Source organism: Ruditapes philippinarum, unplaced genomic scaffold (genome assembly GCF_026571515.1).
Source record: "Ruditapes philippinarum isolate M1 unplaced genomic scaffold, ASM2657151v2 ctg5177_1_1_1_1, whole genome shotgun sequence".
Taxonomy (NCBI): Eukaryota; Metazoa; Mollusca; class Bivalvia; order Venerida; family Veneridae; genus Ruditapes; species Ruditapes philippinarum.
The window spans coordinates 88,247-107,604 of record NW_026856062.1 but is presented as its reverse complement, the minus strand read 5'-3'; the positions used below and the strand labels follow the sequence as shown (position 1 = coordinate 107,604).

The 19,358-nt window shown below is 31.8% G+C and overlaps 1 protein-coding gene across 1 annotated transcript; it reads left to right on the top strand.

Annotated features, from left to right (window-relative positions):
- Nucleotides 1-6: 6 nt before the first annotated feature.
- Nucleotides 7-18,825, top strand: LOC132745303 (probable E3 ubiquitin-protein ligase RNF144A). Its single transcript, XM_060734192.1, has 9 exons — nucleotides 7-162; nucleotides 3,112-3,252; nucleotides 8,907-9,011; nucleotides 10,020-10,080; nucleotides 13,649-13,770; nucleotides 14,096-14,190; nucleotides 14,755-14,899; nucleotides 15,705-15,794; nucleotides 16,612-18,825. The coding sequence occupies exons 2-9, from the start codon at nucleotides 3,115-3,117 to the stop codon at nucleotides 16,753-16,755; spliced, it is 900 nt and encodes a 299-aa protein (XP_060590175.1). The 5' UTR covers nucleotides 7-162; nucleotides 3,112-3,114; the 3' UTR covers nucleotides 16,756-18,825.
- The last annotated feature ends 533 nt before the right edge of the window (nucleotides 18,826-19,358 follow it).

Genomic DNA, 19,358 nt, shown 5'->3' with positions numbered 1-19,358 from the left:
ATATAGAAGAAACAGTCAAGATGTCAAAAAAATATGAACACAATAAACAGAAATAGAAGTGTTTTAGATCTAGCCTCTGTTTATTAAACGTACATCAATGTATCATCTATTCGTGCTTTGTTTGAAAAAAGATTTTAAAGGTTTAAATAGAACGATGAATAGGTAAGAAAATCTACAGCATAGTTTTTGATCTGTGTAATTAAAACATAACTTTCAAGACCTCTAAATATTCTGAAACATTGAATGAATGATTTATAATGATAGGATGGTTATTCCAAAGGGTTTCTAAACTAGACTCATAGGCACAAAATAAGAGTTTCATTTGATCATGGGAAAATTCGACCAGTGTTTTTTCTTTCTTTCACTTTTGGGAGAAGCGGTCGGTGCAAATGCAATAGGAGGGGAATTTTATTTCTACACAAATGAGGAGAAACAAAAAAGAATCCAGGACAAATTTATGAACTTGTGATGTATTATCATCGTCCGCGCTTTTACATTAGGTAGCCGAGGCAATTGTTTCATATTGTCTTAGTCTCTTACTCTTAGGGAGTTTTGTTTGAATAGAATATCAATTTTTTGGCAACTATTCACATTAGAAAGATTAATTTTTTTCCTGTAAGATTTACTGTTGTGCGACATCGTTTTCTTTCCGGTAGCAAAGGGGAGCAACTCTTGCAACACAAGTGTAAAATACTTTGCTTTTTCTTAATATATGGATCTAGAATATCAACAGCAGAATTTAAAGGGTCGCATGTTATACTTGTTGGGAGACCAGGGGTAGCTCCCCTTCCTTTCCCGGGAACTTATTGTAGCCCGGGGTTCTATGATATCATGGTACTTAACGGTTTTTCGGAAAATATTCAAATATAGTTATAATATATGAATGAAATTTGTTTTCTATTTAATAAGTGAACTTCTCCAAAACTGTTTGTAAAAATAATATTTCAAAAGATCCAATTAAAATGTCATTTTTTAAACTATTTCCAATGTCAGCCATTTTGGGTAATTTCTGAGGAGGTTCCTATGGTATCATGGTAATCCGCAAAAATGCAAGCATGGAAGGAAAGATGGGTTAAAATCTTCAAGTTAAGTTGTGAGAAACTTCCAACAGTTAACTTGCTATAATATTCAAACTATATGAACAGACAATATGTCAACTTATATGTGATTATAACATATTTTTATTGACTGTATAAAAACAATTAAGAGAAACAGTAGTTAAACGCGAAGATTTTATGAAATAGTTTTCTGCCCACAAATACTTTCATTATTCACAAAATTAAATTTATTGGTAGATGAAATGAATTTAGTGGTCCAGTTTTATAAATATTAGCATCATCATGTGTTGTTTTTACTAACCTTAAACCATCACAGAAAATGTGAATACCGTGATATCATAGAACCCACGATATCATAGGAATCGAGTATACTATGCAATGAGATATTGTGGTATTTTGTGTATGGGCAATATCTCCCTCTATAGTGAATACTTTATTTTCTAAAAATATTTGCTCTCTTGATTGTTGGGGACTGGTAGATGTGCCAGGTCATGTCAGCGTTTCCTTTGCCATCAGCAAACTTTAACCTTGATCTTATTTTTTAAGTTCTTGGTGTATTGTATTCATTACTTGCAACTTGTCTATTCTAGGAGGGGGTATAGGGGGATTCACCCATATTTTTGAGAATTCCCCCCTATTTTTTCAGAGGCTGGGGGAAAATTTTAGATAGAGAAAGAAGGAAACAAATCAACAAATGTAATAAATTCTCACTTTTTGATAAAAATCCCCCCTGATTTTCAAATCCTTGAATAGACACTGATACTTGGCCAAAACAACCCTTGGGACAAGACCTTCATGTAGACCAGACATACCTTGACCTTCATTCATAAATGACCTTTACCGTCATTCATAAATGACCTTGACCTTCATTCATAATTGACCTTGAGCTTCAAGGTCAAATGTCTAAATTGTGCTTGTTTTTTGCTGATTTTTGTGCCCCCCACTATAGGGGGGGGGGGATTTAGATTTACTGTTGTCCGTCGGTCCGTTCATTCCCTTTTTGTGTCACACGTAGCTCAAAAAGTAATTGACCTAGAGTCATGAAACCTTACAGAAATGTTGATCAGCATGTGAAGTTGTCCACCTGGGTATTTTCATGTGGATATCTTAAGTATTTTTAGAGTTATTGCCCTTGACTTAGTAAAATTTGCTATTTTCCACTTGTGTCGCACATACTTCAAAAAATGTTTGACTTAGAGTCATGAAACCTTACAGGAATGTTGATCAGCATGTGTTCTTGTGCACCTGGGTATTTTTGTGTGGATATATTTAGTATTTTTAGAGTTATTGCCCTTGACTTAGTAAAAATTTCCAATTTTTCAACGTGTGTTGCACGTAACTAAAAAAGTATTTGACCTAGAGTCATGAAACCTTACAAGAATGTTGCTCAGCATGCGTAGTTGTGGACCTGTGTATTTTCGCGTGGATATATTTAGTATTTTTAGAGTTATTGCCCTTGACTTAGTAAAAATTTCCAATTTTTCAACGTGTGTTGCACGTAACTAAAAAAGTATTTAACCTAGAGTCATGAAACCTTACAGGAATGTTGCTCAGCATGTGTAGTTGTGCACCTGTGTATTTTTGTGTCAATATTTTTAGTATTTTTAGAGTTATTGCCCTTGACTTAGTAAAAATTTACAATTTCCAACTTATTTTGCACGTAACTCAAAAAGTATTTGACCTGTAGGCCTGAAAGTTTACAAGAATGTTGGTCAGCATGTGTACTTATGCACCTTGGGGTTTTCTTGTGGATTTATTCAGTATTTGTAGTATTTGCCTTTTACTTAATAAAAGATTTTTAGTTTTCAACTTGGGCACATGTAGCCAAAAATAAATTGACCTAGAGACATAAGATTGACAAATCGGTGGAGTGTGGGGGCACCCGTGTCTAAGGACACATTTCTTGTTAACCTTATATTTGTCTGCTTTTAGAAAAGGTAATAAAAAGTTATGCATTATGCCCCCTTCTGGCGGTGGCTCTTGTTAGTGACAAAATAGTAAATATTAGAATATTATGATTGTACTGTTGTTGTTTTTTTTTTCATCTGAACAGGTAATGGCAGCATATTCTGCTAGCAAGAGTTGTGTTGACCTTGCCATTGACCCCCTGATCACATGCAAGCTGTGTCTGACAGAGTACACAAAACAAGACACTTACACACTCCAAGATTGTGGCTGTATCTACTGTGAATCAGTAAGTAATACACATTTGCATTTTATGGAGAATGTTTCATGAAAGTTGCCATTTTGGATTTAACACTGTCATTTTAACCTGTATACTTCTCATAAAACCACTGTAGAAAATTATGATTGATTTTGTAGTTACAAACAGAATTTAAATTTTCAAAACAACCTGTGGCTTTTTGAAGGGGAAAGTACAACGTAGTAAATAATTAAAGGGGAAAAGCTGAAATCAAACACCAATAAATGAGTATGTTACATAGCCATACTTTTCATCAAATTTTCATTTCAAATTTCAATTAAAGATGTTTATTTGGTAATATAACTTTTATTATTTTGCAGTAAGAGAAATTTTTTCTGTTAAAGGAGAAAAATATGACTCCATTTTAGTGGAAAAATAGAATTTTTTGGCTAGGGGAAACAGACTATTGGCTTTGGGAAACGGTCTGTATAAGGCTGAAAAATCTGGAAAAAAAATCACTGATTTGACAGGTTAACAAGAATAATCAGGGTTGTTGATCATATGACATTTGTTTATTGTTTCATTGGGTCACCTCATATGGATGGTAATTTTCATTATATCTTTCAATATTTGAAAAGAAAACAGATACCTAGTCCAGACAATTATTTTCTGATTCCCATGATACAATTTTTTCCAAGACCTTCTTGTATATTAAACTCAAATTGACCTTGACTCTTGTATGACTTTGACCTTGAAAGTCAAATTATTGAACTTTCACCGATTATTGCTATAGTTGACTGTAATTAATTAATGGATTATCTTCATACTTAGACAAAACAACCTTTTAGACGAGACCTTCTTAAAGGTCAAGTTAAGTTGTCAAAATTTTGTTATATATGTACGGCCTTAATTCATAGGTGGACAAAACAACACTTGTGACCAGATGAACTTGTTGAAAATTTTTTAGATATGACCTTGATCTTTAAATGTCAGGTGATTGAATTATGCTTACCTGTATTTTTTTCTTAACTTTGTCATCTATTTATGGAAATGATTCATACTTGGACAAAACAAGAAGTATGACTAGATAGAGCTACAGTATTAAAATAAAAAAGGAGAAACTATTTTTTCTATTTAAAAAAAAGTTTAGTGTTGCCCCCATGTGGCATTGGCTGTTGTTATTCTTGAAAATTAATTTTTAAAGCAAAAATTGATAGCAAATCATTGTACAGTGCTCATTATTGCACTTGTATTCTGGTACCTTGATAATGGAAATGACATCATAAACTTAATATTGATAAATTTAAAATTAACCAGTACAGACAGAAGTTAAATTCTGTTGATTATTAAACATTTAAATGTAATATTTCAATCTCAATATTTCATCTTGTTTTTAAAGTCAGAATATAAATAAGAGCATTTTTCTGTGAACTTTTTGATCACTCCTCATACATGACCTAAAGCTTAAATATTTTGCATAAAGCTTTTCCATGGGGCCCAGGCTACAAAAGTTATTTAAATTAAATTGTATGTCCCTGGGACATGGGAGTGAAGATTCATGGCCTAGTGTTTAGATTTGTTGCATGTAGTATAGCATAGTGAGCTTCTGCTGAAGTTACAAGAATCAAGGCTCAGAGTAAAAATTTTACAGCCATTTTTGACAACAGATCTTATTTTAGCAATAATTATAGATTCATCATGGCCCTTTTGTATTGTAAACTACAGATTATATTCATATAAGAGTAAACCTTTATTCTCTCAATTCAACATTCAGCTATGTTCTAATCACAGAAAATCGGATATTTTGTTTCTATGGAAACACTGTTTTATCACTTATGATACCTAAGTCATGATAGTCAATATTAAAGATGAAATATGATGCTTTGCAGTTAAGCTTCAGACCATAAACATATGATGCAATTTTCTCTCTTAGAAGGTGGCCATTCTTATTTTAGACATTTCAAGGGGGAAAACATGAGAAATATCTGGAAGAAAAAGTATGGCTTTCAACATAATTAAACATTTCTGGAAGACTGTTATTGTTTATAACTTGATAAATATAATATGTTCTGTCCTATTTGGCCTCACCAGGTTATACATACTATTTCTCACTTAACCCATAACCTAAATTTGTGAAATGGACTTCATATTTATTTAAGAACTGTCCATTATCAATTTTTATGAGATAAAATTTTCAAAGATGGTCAGTAAACATTAGGGCATGGCAAAGGCTAATCTCTTTGCTTCCAGCAGGTTAAGGGATACAAAAAGAGAAAGAAAGAAAAAACACACACCAAAAATCCAGAAAAAAATGTCACTCAGGCTTTAAATGATTTCTAAATCACTTTGTTCATATCTTTATGTGATTGTTTTAATAAGCAGTTTGAAACAATTTTTTTAAGTTTTTAAAGTTTATTTAACCAGCACATGTCCTTACATATTTAGGTGGTAATGAGTGAATGGGAACAAAAGTGAATATCCTTTGATGATATTTATTCAGTAAATTTTTACGTGAATACTTTTGTCTTATTTCATGACTAAAAACAACAGTAAGGAAGGAAAAAATCAGCCACTTAAGTATCAAAACTTGAGGATGTCTGTTTTTTCTTCCTTTCTTCCTTCAGTCTGTCCATAACTTATTTATGAATGGATTTTGAAATAATATTGAAAAATTGTGTAGCACATTGAGATGATGATTTGTGTGCAAGACCCAGGTCTGTAGCTATAAGGTCAAGGTTACACTTGTATGTCCAACTTCAGTATATGATTTTTTATAGAAGTGCATTTATGGTCATTTACTGTCAACAATCCTGTCATTCAGTTTCCAGCTCAAAAGTTATGGTCACACTGATACAAATCAAGATTGGACTAAAAATTTTCTGATGTTCATACCTGTCATTTATTGGGTTTTTTTGTCCCCCGCCTTTTCGAAGAAAAAAGGGCGATATAGAAATAGGCTCCATCTGTCCGTCCGTACGTCCATCCGTCTGTCATAACTTTGTCATTTATGAAAGGAATTTGAAATAACTTGGCACAAATGTTTATTATAATAAGACGATGTGTCATGAGCAACAACCAGACCCCTATCTCCAGGGTCAAGGTCGCACTTGCTCATTCAAGGTCAACATTGCCTATTTGAGGGTATATGTTGTGTCCGGTCCATAACTTTCTTATCTATGAAGGGATTTTGTAAATACTTGCCATAATTGTTCACAATAATCAGACGATGTGTCATGCCCAAAAACCAGTCACCTACCTTCAAGGTCAAGGTCAAACTTGGAGGTCAAATATTAACATAGTCTGTTACAGGGTATATTTTGCGTCCGGTCCATAACTTTGTCATTTATCAAAGGAATTTGAAATAACTTGGCACAAATGTTTGTTATAATAAGACGATGTGTTATGCGCAACAACCAGACCCGTACCTTCAGGGTCAAGGTCGTACTTGCTCATTCAAGGTCAATTGTCTATTTGAGGGTATATGTCGTGTCCGGTCCATAACTTTCTTATCTATGAAGGAATTTTGTAAATACTTGCCATAATTGTTCACAATAATCTGATGATGTGTCATGCGCAAAAACCGATCACCTACCTCCAAAGTCAAGGTCACACTTGGAGGTCAAATACTTACATAGCCTGTTACAGGGTATATTTTGTGTCCGGTCCATAACTTTTTCATAGATCAAAGGATTTTGAAAATACTTCACACAAATAGTCACTATAATAAGAGGATGTGTCACGCGCAACACCTGCATCCCTACCTCCAAGGTCAAGGTCACACTTAGAGGTCAAAAACTAACATAGTCTGTTATAGGGTATATTTTGTGTCGGATCTAGAACTTCTTCATAGTTCAAGGGATTTTGAAATAAGTTGGCACATATAGTCACAATAATAAGACGATATGTCAAGTACAACACCTGCACCCCTACCTCCAAGGTCAAGGTCACACTTAGAGGTCAAAGGTTAACAGAGTCTGTTATTTGGTATATTTTGTGTCCCGTCCATTACTTCTTCATAGATTAAGGGATTTTGAAAATACTTGGCACAAATAGTCACAATGATTAGATGATATGTCATGCGTAACATCTGTGTCCCTACCTCAAAGGTGAAGGTCACACTTAGAGGTCAAAGATATACATAGTCTGTTATAGGGTATATTTTGTGTCCAATCTATAACTTCTTCATAGTTCAAGGGATTATGAAAATACTTGGCACAAATAGTCTAAATAATAAGACGTTAAGTCATGCACAACACCTGCTCCCCTACCTCCAAGGTCAAGGTCACACTTAATGGTCAAATCTTAACATGATAGATTTTTAAATTTTGTTTCATTTTATTTTTTTAACAAATTTATTGTTACAATTGCAGGTCTAGCATTGATCATAATTTTGGGCTGAATGTCCTGAGATCCATACCTCAATCTTTTGAAATAGCACAATTTTATGCTTCATATAAAATTTCCCGAGGCGGGGGACATTGGTAACTCTGTTACAAATTCTTGTTTATAAATAACTTGACATACATATGATGCATTTTAAGATAACATGTTGCAAGTCAAAGGTGAAGGTCACACTTGTACGATTGTGAATAAATGGTTATGTGTTGCGCATAAATTTATTTTTCATGAATGGATTAGAAAAAGTTATGCAAATATATGCTGCTTTTAAAAATGACATGTAGTGAACAATATCTTGATCAGCATCCCAAAGGTCAAGATAAAACTTGAATGATACGATACTGCATTGGCCATATTTTTGCAATTTAATGACAAAATGGCTCAAGGAAAAATTGCCAGTACTATAATTCCTGCATTAAAAAAGAGAGTTACACCTTTACTCATAAAGGCAGCCTTAATTTATTGATTGATGTCTTACCCATTTGGATGGTAGATAATCTTGAGTTGTCTTCAAACTTTGGGGTCAAGGTCACTGGTTCTTGAAATTAACTCTTGCTGTCTGTATTTATTATTGACTGACATGCATTGAAAATCTTTGACCAATGTGCAAGTTCATGAAGCATCCATTGCTTTAAGCTTTATTATTGTTAACATTGTTATGGCCCCCTTTTTGCCCCATTCTTCTGACAAAAAATATGGTTTCCAGATGATAACTCTTTAATGAGATAATGGATTGTAACAGTATATTGTACACAGACATAACTTCATAAAATACAGGTTCAAATTTGGCCTCAGACCACTAATTTTTAGCACACCAGAGCACTTTGTGCTCAAATATGAACTTTTGTGATGGCTGTTTGTTTCTGTTCTTCATTTGTTGTTGATTGTGCTGTATATTTCTTTTAATGGATACTTATGTTTCATTTTTGTCATTGCATAAATAATCGCACATATTTTAGTGATAAAACACTACATCATCTCACAAAATATAGTGATGGTGTAGTTAATTAGCATCATTAAGCATGTTTATTGTTTATAAAGATCATAGGAAAACAGTTTCTGTTAAAGCACTGTATAGTTGATGTCTTACAACTCCCAAGATACATATACATGTACTTGTATATGTTATAATCCACCCTGATTTTCTCTGAACAAAATAAATGGCACATCTATAAATTTACCTTACAGATAATAATGGTATCCCCATTAGAATAGAGTAACATTATTACATGCACATTATTGTTTTAATGTGTGGTGATTTACTTATACAGATTTTAATATAGTTTCTGTTTTCCCTATATTTGTAGTGTATGAGACAGTATTTGGTGGTAATGATAGCAGAAGGAAATGTACTGTCTATAACTTGTCCTGATGCTCAATGTAGAAAACAAGGAAAAATTCTGTTCCCAGAGGTAAGTGTATAATTATTATTTGTATACATTATAAAAAAAAAAAAAATTATCTGAAAATTAAACATGGAAAATTGCAGGAGTAGAGGAGGTTTACCTCTGTTGGTAATGGACTTTGGATTCTTTCTTACGGAATGTCGGTGACTTGGCGGTTCTACTCTGAGGTGCCTGAAATAATACATGGAAGTGCACCTGAGGTCTTCCTCCACCAGTAAAGCTGGTAAGTCAGCCTATACTGAATTGGTGCAACGTAATACCTGACCAAAAAAAAAAACAAATTAAACCTCTTGGCTTATTTGGGGGCATGCAACTTTAAAGGGTATAAAGCTATATCTAATTAAATAAAAATTTTTAAATCCATAAAAGGTAAAATTTTGTTGCTTCAATAATCTTATGGACCATTTTCGAAAGAGTTGTAACATTGAATTTCTGTGTAACAACATATTTCTTTCATACATGTATTTTGAAGTATTCTGTTTCAAAATTCAAACAATAATTTAGAAACTTTAGGCAGGTGATATAGAATACAAATGTCTATCCTGGAGCTCTTAACAAATATCTAACCTGGAGCTTCTTTAACAAAATGTAATTTCTATCCTGGAGCTCTTAAAAAATGTCTATCCTTGAACTCTTAAAAATGTGTATCCTGGAGCTCTTAACAAATTTTGAGTCCTTGCACATTTAAAGACTGTGCATCTTATGATAGTATATACACTGGCCTATTATGCTATGATATTCAGAGCTCTTCTTTAATGTTATTAAATTATTTTTCCTTTGAGATCAAATGCTGTACTGGTTTTGATGCTATGAAGACAGTGACATTAAATGTTGATTAAACTGATGTTTTATTCTTAAGGGAATGCATGATATCCATATGTGTCTTGTTTTAAGAAATAAAATGGTGTGTAATATGTCCTGTATATTATTCTAGAAAGGATATACAAATACATATTGAAAATATGTTATTGTGGAAGTATGTTCATTGTGTAATTGACAATTTTGTATTTACAGGTTAAGAAACTTGTTGATGATAAAAGCTTTACTAGATACCGGAAAATAAGATACCAGAAAGGTAACGACCCTTACAGTGTTAAATTTGTCCTGTGGTGAATAATGAAGTTTTATATTAAGGAATTTTAATGTTATTAAGAGCTTCTAATTGGCCAACTACTTCTTAACAGTTGTATGAGATAAATGTAAACAATTAAATAGATATTTAATATCATTTATTGCTCATATTCATATATGTAAAACAAAATTTCTTTGCAATTTATGAACTGGACAAAACTAATTTGAAAAATTTACATGATCACTCTTAAAACACTTGACTTTGTTTCAATATATTGCATCTCCATCTTGTGTGGCAAATACAGCTGGACACCTTTTCCTTGTTGGTTTATGTATTTGTGAAAAAACTGTTGTTGAATAGAAGTCCACATCTGGCGAAGAACCTAAGACCCTTGAGATATGTTTATGATGATTGCATACATACTCTGTGTTTCAGTAGGCATTAGTCTGAAGTTACACAGGTGTCACTGATTGATCACTCATTTACAAAATATTTCCCTTAAATTCCAATTAAAAAATGTACAGTACTTATAAATTGATATTCAAAACCATGATTACTTCAACTTATAGCACAAGGAATAAAACAAATAATTCTAACACTAGCGGAAATTTTCCTACATAAAGAAGGCAGGAAGCGTGCATTATTCTACAACAATGCACTCGCCGTTCTTATTTCCTCCCTGTGTATTTTCAAACTGAGGCATTGACAGTGCCATTTTGTTTGATAAAATCTGATAAATAAATAGAGGATATTCAAGTTTTTCTATAAATACATGATTTATTTTCATCGAGTGGTATGAAAATAAATATTTCATGAGTGGCGGTAGCCACGAGTGAAATATGGTAATTTTCATGCCACAAGATGAAAATAAATCATGTATTTATAGAAAAAAATTGAATTTTCTGTTTATTATATACATTTTTCTCCTTTTTTTGCGATAAAATTTGAAAGACTTTCCCTTAAATTTTGTGTACTGGCAGAATTTATAAGAAAGTAGTCCGGCAAGACACCAGTGAAAATACGGAAAATATGTTTCACTGCAGTGAAAAATAAATTTTTACAGTGAAAATACGGAAAATGAAAATACGCATTTTATTTCATCAATATTTCTCAATATTTCATTTATAAGTATATAATAAAAAAAAATATTTTGTCAAATTTTGTTGTCAAAACTATCTAGAATGAAAGAAAATGGTCTAACTAAGAAAATGAATCCGAACACCAATATCTTTAATTCAGTTGTTAACACTATACAGACGTTTAAAGTGTTGTTTATGTGACGTCACAATGTAGCGCCATTCAACACATGCAAAAACAATTGAATCAAGAACGTTATTTCAATGTCGCAAACGAGTTGAATTTCACATTTAATTCACTATTAATACTTTATATACGGAAGATTTAACGACAGTTTTTTTCAACCCACTGGAACAGCCTTTAAAGAATGTTTCTATTGGAAACTCTGAGGCAAAACAAATTTAACCACCAAAAATAAAGTCCAACTTTATAATAATTATTATATTTTCTTGGCGTATTAGAATGGAAATAGATATTAATTCTTCGTGCATTGTTGTATAATAATTCACATTATTTCGTTCAAACGCTTGTAATTAATCACTCAGGCCTATCGGTCTTCGTGATTATAATACTACGCAGTTGAACTCAAACAGTGCATTATTCTACAACAATGCATGATATCTATTTCCTAAATATTGCAATTTTACATGAATGGTAAACTTACTCAGAGGCATTGGTGGAATAAATTTCATTTGTTTGAGAGTATAATGTTATGTTCATTCTAAAACAAAGCAAGTAACTTGACAGAGAGGTTGGTAACCCCCATTTTTTTTTCACCTAAAGTGTTTTTGTTAGTATATTCTAAAATCGTGCTAAATTTAAATTAAATTTTAATCTGCTATATGTCTATAGGTAACAGTAACATGTCCCTTTAAATAAAAGTTCAAACAATAAAAATTGAGGCAATTAGAGAACCTCAGGAATTAAAACTTGAATTTATTCTCTTTATTTTATTCTCTTTATTTTATTTTAAATTAAAGGAAGATATTTGATATAAACAATTTGAAGCAAGTTTGTTGTTCTGGTACACTAATGTTCAGAAATCATGAGAAGAAAGTTAAGTTTGACAATTAAAAATTTTCCTTGCTTGAACAATTTCCAATTAGCAATTTGTCATTGTTTGTAAAGCACTTCCTTTTGCAATATAGCTGAAAGTAACACATTTATAGAAGGAAAAAATTCTGGTAAACACTTGAATTAATTGACAAGGCTTTAAGAATGACATAATGGACAAATTAATACTTTTACAGGAACAAAAACAATTACCTGTTAAAGTGGTAATACACTTTTGTTTCAATTTCTGAAGAATAATTTGTTTTAAAATGTAACAGTTTTAAAACTTGATATTGATTTTTTTGGAAAGTGATGAAAATGTATTAAGTTGTATCTATTTGTCAGAATAAGAGAGCTATTTGTAACAATTATGAGCAATTATTGTTAGTTACAATTTATGTAAAAATATAAGATTGTAAAATCTTACCATGTTTCTCTAAAGATATTCAAAAGTTTTTAATATCGATGAATTCTGTCAGGACTCACCCCTGCTTTGAATTTAGAACTGTCCCTTGTTAGTTCCCTAACAAGAGGGGACTGTAGGTTACCCTCTGTCAGTCTGTCATTTGTTGGCTTGTAGAAATCTAGATCCAGTCATAACTCAAACTACAAAAGCTAGGTTGATGATACTTGGTGTATACATGTGGATGGTGTATACATGTGGATAGTTGGCCATATTGAGATTATGCACATCATTTTATATTTAGCTCAACTATATGGCTATCCTACTCACCTGGGTTATGACGTCAGTGTTTGCATAACACTTTGGTTCAAGTTTAAAAAATGCAACTTCATGTGCATTTTGTACTGCAACATATCTCATCAACCACTGAAGATATTTGCTTGTAACTAAACTAATGCATACAAAAGCAATTTTCAAAACTAATGAAGGTTTTCACTTTTTAGCTTAATACATTCTTTGGTATCACTTTTCAAGGCCCATATTAATTTTTAAAATGGATTTTGACCAAGTTATGGGTCTTTGTTAACTTAAAAAAAAACATCAATCTTTTACACAAATGAAGGTTTTCACTTGAGACCTCTCTCTCTCTGTGATGAAACCTGGATCCTGCCATAACTGAAGAACTATAAAAGCTATTAGCTAGTTTGATTATACTTATTATGTGGATAGAGGACCATGCAGAGAAATTGCAGGAGCATGATTCCTTTCTATTTATATGTCAAGAAATTGGAGAAAAAATCTGAAAAGTCAATGCCAACATTTGCATGGTATGAGATAAAGAATCAGACAACATGATACTGGTAGGGGACTGCTGCATTGTTTGTGACAAGCTCTTGAGGTATATTAGTGTAATATAATCTGGTCTTATTGGTCTGTCTGGCTCAATACTGGTGGCATGCACAAGTTATTTTACTTTTTTAGCATTCAGAGTGCTAGGGATGGTTAATATTATTTACCTGTGTTATTATTATATTACAGAGGTTGATCTTGACCCTCACAGAACATTTTGTCCAGAAGCAGGTTGTGAGACAGTATGTCATGTATGTAGTACATCTACCAGTGATGCTATAACAAGACCTACACCAGTAGATTGCCCTACTGTAAGTATAGTTAGCTAATACAACCTTTGTAAATAATTCAAGTTTATATTTACGTTGATTTATCACAATCAGTCACAATCAGAATAAGATGTAAGAAAATGACAAAAAAAGAAAATGACAAAAATGAAAGGTGGATTATACTGATATTAATGGGCTTATTTGGACTGAACTATGAATTTATAGTTCATGTATATAAAACTCGACACTGCTCTAAAATGAATTAAGTGCATCATACAGCTTTTATATTATTGTTGTTTTGGGGGTTTTTTTCTTTCACTATAATTGAAGTTTTTGTTTGATTTAATTATATAATATTTTATTTCAGTGTGGTCTACAGTTTTGTTCAGTGTGTAAATCAAGGTGGCATCATGCAAAGTCCTGTGATGAAGTTATTATGTCTGGAAGATTAGAGGATCAGGGGTAATTACATAGTTTTTATCCTTCAAACTTTGAATATGGTTTTATAACTATTATTTGTATCATAGTTTGGGGACCTTCCTGTTGAAAATGTGTGAGAGTTGAATCGTATACATATACATGCACAGTGTGTTAACAGGAGTGCAGGTATTAATTACCTGCACTCCAGAGCATACCCGTTGATTGTCTTATTTTGTCTGGGGTTTACTTATTGTGACTACAGAAAAAGGAATACTGATACAAATATCATATCCAGATGCTCGTTCATTGGTTACTTTTTTTTCAGCAACTTGGCAGATTTTGATAGAACTTGAGGAATGAGCTAATTATGAAATCTTGTCTATGTAAATCTATGTAAATCATATCCTTAGGTGAGTTTTTGAATGCCATCATGGACCTTGTGTTTAGGAACAACTTTTATATGTTATTTTTCTAAGAAATCTGCAAGTTTAAATTGTTTGTTCTGATTGAATATTAAGCAACTTATACTTTTTCTCAAAAAGAAAATGTCTAGACTAGACTTCTTATAGAAAAAACAGTTAATTAATTAAAGGTATTTTGTTGTAGAATTCCATTTAATTGTGTAGAGAATTCTGAAATCAAGCGTTGTCCGGTTTGCCATGTACCTATAGAAAGAAACGATGGCTGTGCTCAGATGATGTGTAAACGTTGTAAACATGTGTTCTGTTGGTACTGTCTCACTTCACTCGATGTAAGTACAACAACTTTCTAACATCTTTCACATCTTGACCTAAATATTTTTTGCAAAGATGCATGTTAAAAAACATCTTATTCTAACCAGAGGAAGTAAAGAAATTAGGAACGTCAAATTGCTTTTAAAATAAGATCAACTGATAGGCTTTATTTGCTCATCTTTATCTGCAAGTCAATTTGGAGATAAACTTTACCTTGTGAACAAGTGTCACTCATGAAATAGGACAGCAACTTTTACTAACCGTATAAAACTTCAAATATATATGTATATAAAAAACTTAAAAATAACAGAAATATGTGTTTTTCTCGGACCGATGGAAGGAATGTTTACCATAATGAGGCAAACAGAGAACAGGTTTGGGCTTCCTGAGGACAAGGTCACACTTATCAAATGGTCACAATTTGCCTGTGACAAGGTTTTACTTATATAGACTAATATATATATTTAGATATAAAAATACATGTTCAAATTTTCTTGTGGAATACACAACAATGGCCGCAGCTTAGATATGTGACATGTAGCATAGCCTAGTAGACCTCTACAAAAGTTGTATGAATCAAACAGAAGCAGGCATCTTGGATCAAAATGTTCTGGCCATAGGGGTCACTTAGTTTCGTAAGGATAATTAATGTGTCATTGATGTTTTATTGATCACTTATACAAATTTGCTCTTAGATCATATTGCCTAAGCCCTGTTACAAAATAGATTACAGAGTAATGAGAAGCTGAAGTTTTAGTTTGTCTTTTATTTTGTGTTTATATGAACATTTTCTGATCTATGCTTCTTTGTATTTTATTGAAGGATGATTTTTTATTAAGACACTATGACAAGGGACCATGTAAGAACAAGCTGGGACATTCTCGAGCATCTGTGATATGGCACAGGACACAAGTATAATATAATATTTCTTTTTGTTTGTTTAAAATATCTTTCCAAGACCATGTTTTAGGTGTGGACCTTTGTGGCTGAGTGTTTAAGGTTCTCAACTTAATATTACTTATAACTTCCCCCTCACTGCTGTGGGTTGGAATCATGTCAGGGACTTTGGATCTAAAATGTGAGAAGCGATCCAGCCAGTTTATGGAAGATCAGATGCCCACTTGTGTGTCTGAAATAATGCATGAAGGAGCACCTGAGGTCTTCCTCCAGCAGTAAAGCTGGAAAGTTACCTTATGACCTGTACTGTGTCATCCAACAAAAAAGTTGTTACTCCAATATTTGAAAGTTGGCATGTGATTGTGGTGTAAAAACCCATGAAAATAATAGATATATTTATAATTTAGATATTGAATCTTTTAAATCCTTCAACAGGAATTAATGAAAATGTTTTAATAGGAAAAAAAATTATAAAATTATAAAAAAAAAAAAAAAAAAAAAAAAAAAAAAAAATAAAAAAAAAAAATAATAAAATAAAACTAAAAAAAAAAAAAAAAAAATATAAAATTAAATTTATAAAAAAAAATAAAATAAAAAAAAATAAAAAAAAAAAGAAAATTACAGTGATGCATGTTTTTTATCATTAACCTCATTTATACAATCATTTATTTTATTTTGAAGATTATTTGTTGTGATAATTCACATTCTTGAACTATTTTTCAATTTTGCTGTTTTATTTCATTATCAATGGAATTTGTTTTGAATGTTAAGTGTTTCTGAAATCTCTAAATAAATTGTTTTAATATATTACAACATAATATTTATGTTTCAGGTTATAGGCATCTTTGCTGGTTTTGGAGTTCTTTTACTTGTTGCCTCACCATTCCTGTTGCTTGCGGCACCCTGCATACTATGCTGTAAATGTAAAGTATGTAAGTGCTGTGAAGATGATGACGGGGAACCAGTATCCACCTAACACCATCAAGTGACTTAACCAAACATATAACTTGATAGAACCAGTCAGATCCAAGAAAGTCATGTGATTTTGATTAGTGAAGAAGTGACATACACCATTGCCTCTCACTTTCATTATAAGCCAGTTCGCATCTACCAGCTCATTCTGTGAAATGTACTGCACATGCTTTTTGTCTTGTGTATTGTTTTAGTATTGTGTTTGAATTCAGGTTATTATTTTCTATGTTCTTATTTATTGTAAATGATGACATGTGTTTAAACTATGCCAAATATTGTTATTGGTATTGTACTTATAGTGATATATTTTGTTTACATATTGTTATTTTGCTTACATGTGTTTTGAGTTATCTGTGATCAAATTTAAGTTCTAAGGCATTTGTTGCTTGTAATCTTTATTAACTGTAATTGTAACTGTTAGATATCATTCTTGAGTAATTATTGACTGTACAATATTACCTAAAAAGGGTGAGATTTGGTTAATTGTCATTTATTTAAAGGCACTTAATGACTTTAATTTGTGTATTATAAACACAGTTAAAGGAATATGCTACAAATACATACAGACATATAGACAGAATGAAAACTGTATAATTTAACTTTGCACAATCTAAGAATTTGATAACAGAAACATTTTTTTAAATGAAGATCACCTAGATTGCTTTTGAGTTATCCGCCCTTTAACTTGGATTTCTTTTATTTCAAGGGCAGATAATTTACACTTAAGGTTGACACATTTATAATTTGTGAATGGCATTTATGTATGGCAGTAATTTTGCTTTTATTACCAGGCATGTGTGTCTTAAATCAGAAATAGATGAAATGTTGGGATGTTTTGCTGAAGTTATTATCAGTTCTGGTCAGTCAGAATCTAGTCCAAACATTCCAAATTTAATTTATGACATGTGAAACAACTATAGAGGGTGAATATCATTTATATATATTTAAACTTAACATTAATATTGATACAAATCAGCAGATATTTATATATCAGGTATGATAGGTCTGTGTGATAAATTATCATATTTGCTGGACTGTTAGAGTGGGGTTATCCTACTTATTGAGGTGTCTACATCAGTGTTGTTGTAACATTTTGGTTTAAGCTTTGCATGCAGCTTTTCTTACCTGATCAATCACAAAGATACATGCATTTGTTTGTAACTTCACATGTGTCTTTGAGGTCATAATTGGAGGTCACTATCAGAGGTCCATAACTTGCATGGATTTTGACAGATTTGTGACTTGATTTGTAAAATAAATTCCTGATTAGAGTTTTGCTTGCAATATCAATTTTCAAAACTACTGATGGTTATTATTAGGATTGAATAAAATTTAACCCTTTGTGAAGTTACAAAATACTTGGTCACTATCCAACTTTGTCATGTATTTTGAATGAAATCTTCCTCTTTGTTAATACATTATCCAGGCTCTCTTGTTTTAATATCTAACACTGAGAAAGTCTAGCTCTCTGTCCTACTGACAAAGTTTATATGTTATATTACTTAAAGTATTGATATTGTTTTAGTGACATTTTTACACCAAATTCTTTATATAACCATCATTAGCTAACCTCGGCACAAAATGCACAGAAGTGGACTTTTTTATGACCCCATGATGTCTGTACATTATCATTAATTCTAACATGACCCGCATATTTCCCATTTGAGCATAGAACGACCCAAAGTGTGTGTTATTTCGCATAAAATCACTGTTGCTTTTCTATATTTAGACATATGACGTAACCATTAAAAATGCCATGTGCTGAAAATAAGTACAGCAACAAATCAGGTGCAATTTACCTTAATACCAATTACGTCAGGATTGATTAGTTTATATCGTGTTGGAATCAAAATAATATCCCAATCAGTGATTTTATCGCTTGATAAAATCACTGGTCGTGATAAATTATTTCTTAAAGAACAACGTCTCCTAAACTGTAATGTAGTTTTTTACCAACTTATTTGGAATATTGCATTGCCTTGTTGTCCTTGACAAAATTTTTATCAATTATGACATTAAGAGAAAATTGGACCTGCTCAGGGCTAATTCATTTTACTTAGGCTTCCATGAAAAACATTAAAATCTTCTTATCGGAAAACAAATGGCTTAGGGCTTAGATATTTACATCTAGCATTTCCCAGTGTTTCTATACAAAATTTTAATAGATTTTGTCTCAGGTTAAAATATCTCTTCTAGCGATATATTTTAGTACTGATATAAAGAAAAGCTTTTAGATATCTTCAGTGAAACTGAAAGTCTTCAAGTTTAAACATAAAGCATGAAGCATTGCCAAGTGGACAGATGTTTAATAAATTATGTCCCTGTGTTAAACAAACAGTTTCTCCCAGTTTCATAGACTTAGCATTGAAATAAATCTTCAAATGATACTACCTGGAGCTAAAATGTTTAATTTGTATCATTGTATTGTAGGCCACTACAAGAGCTACTTCAATCATGATTCTGCTGTCAAAATTTGGCTCACTTATAGAGTCACTTATTTAACATTGATTTACATTAGAAAAAAAAACGTGCATTGAAATATTCTTTCTGCAACAAGTCTAGGAACAGTATATTTGATGTGTATCATTGCTTAGTGGTCTTCTACAA

What these genes read in the sequence shown, in the direction of transcription:
- LOC132745303 (XM_060734192.1), top strand. Translation starts at nt 3,115, where the DNA reads ATGGCAGCATATTCTGCTAGCAAGAGTTGTGTTGACCTTGCCATTGAC. An exon ending in GCTGTATCTACTGTGAATCA is followed by an intron (nt 3,253 to 8,906) that starts GTAAGTAATACA and finishes CTATATTTGTAG; the next exon opens with TGTATGAGACAGTATTTGGT. An exon ending in ACTGTCTCACTTCACTCGAT is followed by an intron (nt 14,900 to 15,704) that starts GTAAGTACAACA and finishes ATTTTATTGAAG; the next exon opens with GATGATTTTTTATTAAGACA.